This window comes from Vigna radiata, unplaced genomic scaffold, assembly GCF_000741045.1.
Source record: "Vigna radiata var. radiata cultivar VC1973A unplaced genomic scaffold, Vradiata_ver6 scaffold_91, whole genome shotgun sequence".
Classification (NCBI taxonomy): Eukaryota; Viridiplantae; Streptophyta; class Magnoliopsida; order Fabales; family Fabaceae; genus Vigna; species Vigna radiata.
The window spans coordinates 1,170,589-1,178,917 of record NW_014543115.1 but is presented as its reverse complement, the minus strand read 5'-3'; the positions used below and the strand labels follow the sequence as shown (position 1 = coordinate 1,178,917).

Sequence of the window (8,329 nt, the reverse complement as noted above, 5' to 3'; positions counted from 1 at the left end):
GAGTCAGTCATCTTGCTTGTAATCATCAAACTGGTCTTTATTTTCAATGTTTTGTGAAAACCAAGTTATGACATACATTCGTGGTCTAAATTTGAGATTATTGCATTTTGACTTTTTCTTTCGAGAGATTAATGTACATATGCTTGAATTGGTAAGTGAAAAATGAGAGATGTTTAGGAGGGTTTGGAGAAGACTAGGACAGCCATGTGGGCACATCATTCCTCATACACTCCTTGACGGATATGTAATATGTGAGTGTCAAGACAAAACACGATATACCAAAAAATTTTGCCCTGGTTTAGTGTTTGGGAAACTGAGCATAGGGGTATGGATCCATGAAAATTAGGGTAAACAAAATCAAATGAAACTAGAAAATCTGCCCTAGTCTCGGGATCATGGGTTGATGAAAAATTTGTATGAGACTCACATAGTTGTCCCAAATTTTTTTGGCAGAGGGGTTCCATTTGGAAGAGGTAGTGGGCATGAAAAGGATAGGCTATAAGGACGACCCCAATTGGTTTGATTTTCTTTTACATGTTGCTAGCTAGATTGCAAGGAGATCCCCTCTTCCCGAGACATTACTTTTCCATTTTTTTCATTTTCATTTTTTTTCATTCATTCATTTTCAACTCCTTTTTTTTACGACACATTGAAAGTTATTTCGCCTTGTCGCAAAATTAAGCTTTATGAAAATTTGAGCAATCCTTATCCAATCTGCGTGGACTTTATTAGGCTTGTAACGTGGCTAGGGGCTAAAAGGTATTAGAAGAAAGGGTATAAAGGCCCAAGGAATGTTTTTCGGTTATTTTTTGAAATAAGGATTACCATCTAGGCATCGTATCAACTTTTGACTTTTGAAGCACTTTGCTTGCTCAAACTTCGGCTTTTATTCTTTTTGCTCAACATTACTTTGTGATTTTTCGTTCTTTTTGTTTTCGTTTTTGTTTCTTTTTTTGTTTTTTTTTTGTTCACTCTTCTTGATGAATTTTCTTCATTTGATCATTGAGCGCTCTTTATTTAGACACTGAGTTGACTCCTACCTGATGACAACCCTTGCTTGGGGATAATTTTGAAAAAGAAATTATTTTTGGCTCAAATGGGGTGACAATGGATATATGTTTTTGCTTTTTGGATAAAGAAAAGAAGGCCACACATCATTTTGAACTCTGATTGCTTTATTTTCAAAAGATTAGCTCCACGACTAGATGACCTCAACATAAGTCGTTTTTCTCTTTTTTTTTTTGGAAAATTCTTTTGTTCTCTTGTTTGCCTCAATGAATTCAGGGATCACCCAACTAGCGCAAGCGAGAAAAATTTTGACAAAGCCAATTTGCTCCAGTGTAAGGGTTTTTGTTACTGAGGACAGTGACAGTGTTTGTTGGGGAAGATCCTTTATTTTGGGGAAACTGAAGGGTGAAGGTTTTCAAGCAACATGCGCGCAAACGTCTTGAGAGAAATGTCAAATTGTTATTTTTGATTTAACATTTGACCTCGGAAAAGCCTGACACTGCGACTTTTGTTTTTGGTTTATCATTTTTCCTTTTTTTTGCTATTTTTTGCTATTTTCGAGAAAACAGGAGTTTGAAAATTTGCAAGAAAGACAAGTGACTCAAGATTGCCTTCATTTTTTTGTTTTTTTCAATTTTATTATTTGCAGCTTTCGCTTTATCCACGACACCCTATTAAGACATGATTGCCAGTAAACCTTGGAGAAACTGCATAATGGATGTTCACATTAAAAGTCATAGACGAAAGCACAATATCAAAGAGCATAGCCCTTACAACAAGACAATTCCAAAACATAAGCAAAGCAACATCAGTTTCATTTTTTACAATGACCCATGCTTTCCTATATAGACCTAGAGTCCTCTTCATTTGTCCATGGCATTTGCAGAGGCAAACTCTCGCCTTGTCACAGTACTGGATTGACTCTCTTCAAACTTTAAACATCCTGAATCGATCAAAGATTGCACCTTATGCCTTAAAGCCTTGCATGCCTCTGTTAAATGCCCACGTGCTCCTTCATGATAATCACACCTGACATTTATGTCATAGTTCTTTGGGTAAGGAGGTCGTACCGACCTGGTAGGACAAACTTTTATGAGGTTGTTGNNCANCAGATCTGGCAGCANCTCTGTATAGGTNATGGGGATANGAGTGAAATTAACNACCTTCTCATTACGATTGTACTTTCTCTGCTCCATGGCTCGATTGGACCCATAAGAATGTGATGTCTGGGAATAGGCAGTAAAATGCGAATTAGTCTTTGGTTCTCTATTTTTCTCGCGCCTAGGACCATACTCATTCAAACTCGCTACCATGTTTGGGACTAGTGCAATTTTTCCGTTTCTTATGCCACCCTCGACTCTTTCTCCAATTACCACTATATCAGCAAAACTTGAGGATACACTGCTTAATGTGTGCTCATAAAATGGTGGTTGTAGAGTATTCATAAATGTGGTAGTCATCTCCTTGTCATTCAGAGGAGGTTCTACTTGAGCAGCAATTTCCCTCCACCTTTGGGCATATTCTCTGAATGATTCAGACTCTTTCTTCGCCATGTTCTGCAGTTGTACTCTATCAGGCGTTAGATCTTTAATATACTCATACTGTGTTAGGAATGCATCAACTAGATCTTTCCATGAGTAGACGTGAGTTGTTTCTAAATGCATGTACCAATTTAGAGCCACACCAGTTAAGCTTTCCTGGAAGAAGTGAATCAACAATTTTTCATCATGAGCATAGGCTGCCATTTTTCTGCAGTACATGGTTATGTGGCTCCTTGGGCAGGTATTTCCCCGATATTTCTCAAACTCTGGAAACTTGAACTTTGGAGGTATCACCACATCCGGAACTAAGCATAGCTTTCTAGCATCTCCAAATTCAAACACATCTTTGCCCTCTATGGCTCTAAACTTTTTCTCAAGCATTTCCAGTTTTTCAAAATCTGTTGGTGTAACACCATAAGGTGAAGACTCCATCTTAGGTGGTTTTATCATTATCACGTTTGCCACACCTAAGTGGGTTGTCTCCCCATTAATTAGGGCAGTGTCTGTCCCAAGCTTGTCTTCTACTTCAACTGCGTTATCTTCGACCTTTTGGTTGTCAACCTGTCCCAAGTCCTCTCCCGAGAGTGGAGTGTAATTCGAAGGAAGACCATAAGGAGGGAAAGTTTGTGCCTCTAATGCTCTTGGTTGCTGTCGCGGTGCCTGCGAGTCTCCAGGGCTTTGTAATGCATTCAGAGCCTCTAGGATTTGGCTCATTTGTCCCTTCAGTTGTTGGATATCGGCTTTCATCCCCTCTTGAACTTCTCCTTGGTTCTCCATGATTTTTCACTGGTTCGTGTCCTTTAGGGTTTCTTGGAAACTTAGCCGTAATATTATTTTAAAACTGAATTTCATTAGATGAAATAAGTTAAGAAAAAGAAAATAAAAACAAAAAGAAAAAGAGAAAGAGCAAAAACAAAGTAACACCATTGTTATAGCCAGAAATTATAAAGATGTGAAAACAATTCCAAACGTATAATTTGGACATTAACATGAAACAAAGTCAATAGGGCAACTCATAAAACATCCACGACATTTAAGTTCATCACATTGAAGGTACAAAATCTTGATCAACTATCACGAGCCTTAGCCATCATATTCTTCATTTCCCTCATCAACTTCTTGCAGTAATCGAGGAAAGTTTCAACCTTCTTGGGTGGGTTAAAGATTGGCATTGCAGACTCAGCGTCAGCCAATAACTTAGGGACATCCTTAATGGCTTCATTAGCAAGGGAGGCTAGCTGTGAGAAACTTCTCCTCTAGTTCTCTATAACCTGCCCTTGTTCAACGGTACACTCCCTCAATTGATTTATCAACTCTCGATGTTTCTTCTCTACTTCAGCCCGATGCCAACGTTCCTTCTTCAATTTTGCCATTGCTGCTTTTGCTTGTTGCTCGGCGTCGTCCATTTTGATATGCATTTTGTGCAAGTCCTCGAGTGCTTTTTCCTTGTCCCTCTTGAACTCATCACACATTTGCTTCATAACACGCTCTGATATCTCAACTATTTCATATTCCCGATCTTTCAAGGCTAGCTCAGTTTTGGCTGCCACCAGTTCTCTCCTTTGTTTNAATAACAACTCTTCACATACTTCATTGTTTTCCACACTATCTTGCTTAAGATTAGCATAATAATGCTGCAGATTCTAAAGATTACTGGCCAACTTGATATTTTCTAGTTTCATCCGCTCTAATTCGGCCTTTAACAGTTGCACCGCCTCACCTTCAGCCTTATGAAACTGTTTCTCATAATCCAGGTTAGGAGAAACTAACTTGAAAGGTAACTTCACTATCCTAACCCTCTCTGCAATCCAAAAGTCGTAAGGAATTCCCTCATNTGGTAGTCATCTCCTTGTCATTCAGAGGAGGTTCTACTTGAGCAGCAATTTCCCTCCACCTTTGGGCATATTCTCTGAATGATTCAGACTCTTTCTTCGCCATGTTCTGCAGTTGTACTCTATCAGGCGTTAGATCTTTAATATACTCATACTGTGTTAGGAATGCATCAACTAGATCTTTCCATGAGTAGACGTGAGTTGTTTCTAAATGCATGTACCAATTTAGAGCCACACCAGTTAAGCTTTCCTGGAAGAAGTGAATCAACAATTTTTCATCATGAGCATAGGCTGCCATTTTTCTGCAGTACATGGTTATGTGGCTCCTTGGGCAGGTATTTCCCCGATATTTCTCAAACTCTGGAAACTTGAACTTTGGAGGTATCACCACATCCGGAACTAAGCATAGCTTTCTAGCATCTCCAAATTCAAACACATCTTTGCCCTCTATGGCTCTAAACTTTTTCTCAAGCATTTCCAGTTTTTCAAAATCTGTTGGTGTAACACCATAAGGTGAAGACTCCATCTTAGGTGGTTTTATCATTATCACGTTTGCCACACCTAAGTGGGTTGTCTCCCCATTAATTAGGGCAGTGTCTGTCCCAAGCTTGTCTTCTACTTCAACTGCGTTATCTTCGACCTTTTGGTTGTCAACCTGTCCCAAGTCCTCTCCCGAGAGTGGAGTGTAATTCGAAGGAAGACCATAAGGAGGGAAAGTTTGTGCCTCTAATGCTCTTGGTTGCTGTCGCGGTGCCTGCGAGTCTCCAGGGCTTTGTAATGCATTCAGAGCCTCTAGGATTTGGCTCATTTGTCCCTTCAGTTGTTGGATATCGGCTTTCATCCCCTCTTGAACTTCTCCTTGGTTCTCCATGATTTTTCACTGGTTCGTGTCCTTTAGGGTTTCTTGGAAACTTAGCCGTAATATTATTTTAAAACTGAATTTCATTAGATGAAATAAGTTAAGAAAAAGAAAATAAAAACAAAAAGAAAAAGAGAAAGAGCAAAAACAAAGTAACACCATTGTTATAGCCAGAAATTATAAAGATGTGAAAACAATTCCAAACGTATAATTTGGACATTAACATGAAACAAAGTCAATAGGGCAACTCATAAAACATCCACGACATTTAAGTTCATCACATTGAAGGTACAAAATCTTGATCAACTATCACGAGCCTTAGCCATCATATTCTTCATTTCCCTCATCAACTTCTTGCAGTAATCGAGGAAAGTTTCAACCTTCTTGGGTGGGTTAAAGATTGGCATTGCAGACTCAGCGTCAGCCAATAACTTAGGGACATCCTTAATGGCTTCATTAGCAAGGGAGGCTAGCTGTGAGAAACTTCTCCTCTAGTTCTCTATAACCTGCCCTTGTTCAACGGTACACTCCCTCAATTGATTTATCAACTCTCGATGTTTCTTCTCTACTTCAGCCCGATGCCAACGTTCCTTCTTCAATTTTGCCATTGCTGCTTTTGCTTGTTGCTCGGCGTCGTCCATTTTGATATGCATTTTGTGCAAGTCCTCGAGTGCTTTTTCCTTGTCCCTCTTGAACTCATCACACATTTGCTTCATAACACGCTCTGATATCTCAACTATTTCATATTCCCGATCTTTCAAGGCTAGCTCAGTTTTGGCTGCCACCAGTTCTCTCCTTTGTTTNAATAACAACTCTTCACATACTTCATTGTTTTCCACACTATCTTGCTTAAGATTAGCATAATAATGCTGCAGATTCTAAAGATTACTGGCCAACTTGATATTTTCTAGTTTCATCCGCTCTAATTCGGCCTTTAACAGTTGCACCGCCTCACCTTCAGCCTTATGAAACTGTTTCTCATAATCCAGGTTAGGAGAAACTAACTTGAAAGGTAACTTCACTATCCTAACCCTCTCTGCAATCCAAAAGTCGTAAGGAATTCCCTCATCAACAGTCCATGGTCTTGGGTCCCTTTCTGCACGAACAACGTTGCCCCAAGCATTTCTAATTTGATGAAGCATTTCAGCAAAGGTTCCTTCCTTATAATAGATCTGCAATATGGTGAGAGACGCAGGTGTAGGAGATCCTCTCATAGGATACCCGAATTGCCTTTGTGCTAACACAAGATTGTAGTTAATGCAACACCTGATACCCATGAGGGGAACATTAGGGTACCTCCCACAATAATATATGATTTGCGATCTTTGCTGCCAAGGGACATTCCATCTAATTTGCTCCACATTTAGACTTGCACAGAGCTGGGCCCATTCATTTGCCCCTTTCATATTTGGTTTACACTGCAGTAGCTCATCCACGGGACATGTGGCATTCAATGTGTTCTCGCTCACCCGAGAGACGAACCATACATACAACATTGGCAGACAACACAAAAGTTTCCCTCCCTTTAGCTCGTAACATTGACTAAGGGTCCCATAAACTTCAGCTAGGACAGCGGTGACCGGATTCTCAGAGCGATCTTTGTATCCCACAAATCCATTTATCGCGGCGCTGTCGACGAAGTTCTCGATGTTAGGAAAAAGCATGACACCATAGAGGATAAGAGCCAATACATCCATAAATATTTCCCATTTTTCCTCTTCAGCCAAACGATGCAAGTATTTCTCTAGGTATTCCTGAGGAAGGCCTCTCACTTTGCCCTTAACTGTGAACTCACCTTCCAACCGCATAGGGTGTAATTTCATGATTCTTGCTAGCTGCAACACAGGGATATACTGCCCACGGTAGTTGTATGGAGTTCTTCCCTCAAGAGGTATACCTAAGATTTGCTCGAATTCTTCCACTGTTGGCACCAATTGGAAATCCTGAAAAGTGAAACATCTAAGTGGTGGATCACAGTACTGGGCTAAGGTGGTAATTGCTAATGTTTGAACTTCCACCTCTATCAGGCTCAACAAATTCCCATACTCCCGCCTGAATGCATCCTTTTGGGTAGTATTCATTTTCTCCACCAGTTCTCTCAAACCATCCATATTACCTTCCTCTGCTTCGATGCCTATCTTTCCCTTCAAAATGCCTGAACTTGAACCCCACTTGACTTCAGACCTCATGTTAATTTCCATTTTATCTCGAAGGTTTAGTCACAAATTTATAATTTCCTGACTAGAACCAATGACAAGACCATAAAACGCATGAGAAAGAGGAAGAAAGAAAGGAAAAAAAATGGTGACATGTACAAGGTGTTAAATTTTATTAGACAAAAGTGAGGATTACAAGGCTGTACACATCTCCCTTTGTGCCCTAAATAAAGGTTCGGCGCTTCAGATTGGGGTCAAGTATATGCAACCTCACAAGGATAGTCTCTTGAACCTAGAGGTCAATGGTCACTAGAGCTATGGCCCCCTTCAAAGCATCTTCACAATAGTCGAGTAATCAACTAGATGAGGAGACACAAGTGAAGAGAACAGACTCTAGCTGGAGTTCTCACGATAGCCAGACAGGAAGTACATCCCAGAGTGACACCGCTACACAACTCCTCTAATTCTAAGTTATGCTGAGACCCGGGTATAAGGCCCCGCTCATGATATGCATAATATGTGTGTGTGTGAAGGGAGAATGCAATGCATACCCAAACCCTGATCTGCAAAACAACCAGAAAACTTCCCAGGCAGATATAAGCATGTTTTCTACCCTAGGGTTCAATATACAAGCAAATCACATGCAATTATTTCAAACATCAAACATAGATAAGAAAAGGGAAATAAAAACACAAAACAAAACCACATCGAATTCGCATGTCTAATTAAATGACCTGACTCTCGATTTCCCCAGTGAAGTCGCCATTTGTCGCAACCAGAAAATCGTGACGGGACGACGACGATCCAAAAAAGAAAATAGTTTTGAAAAAGAGATTTAGAGTCGCCACCATAGTTTATTCTGGAAAACTACGGAAAAACCATAAAATGATAAAGCACGGTCCACGAAAACCAAAGATTGGGTTCGGGAGTCGG

At 40.1% G+C, this 8,329-nt stretch overlaps 1 protein-coding gene across 1 annotated transcript; it reads right to left on the bottom strand.

Moving 5' to 3' along the window:
* Positions 1–1,871: 1,871 nt before the first annotated feature.
* Positions 1,872–3,326, bottom strand: LOC106753068. The gene has a single exon (XM_014634853.1). It carries the CDS (start codon positions 3,324–3,326, stop codon positions 1,872–1,874), a length of 1,455 nt encoding a protein of 484 aa, XP_014490339.1.
* Between the last annotated feature and the right edge of the window lie 5,003 nt (positions 3,327–8,329).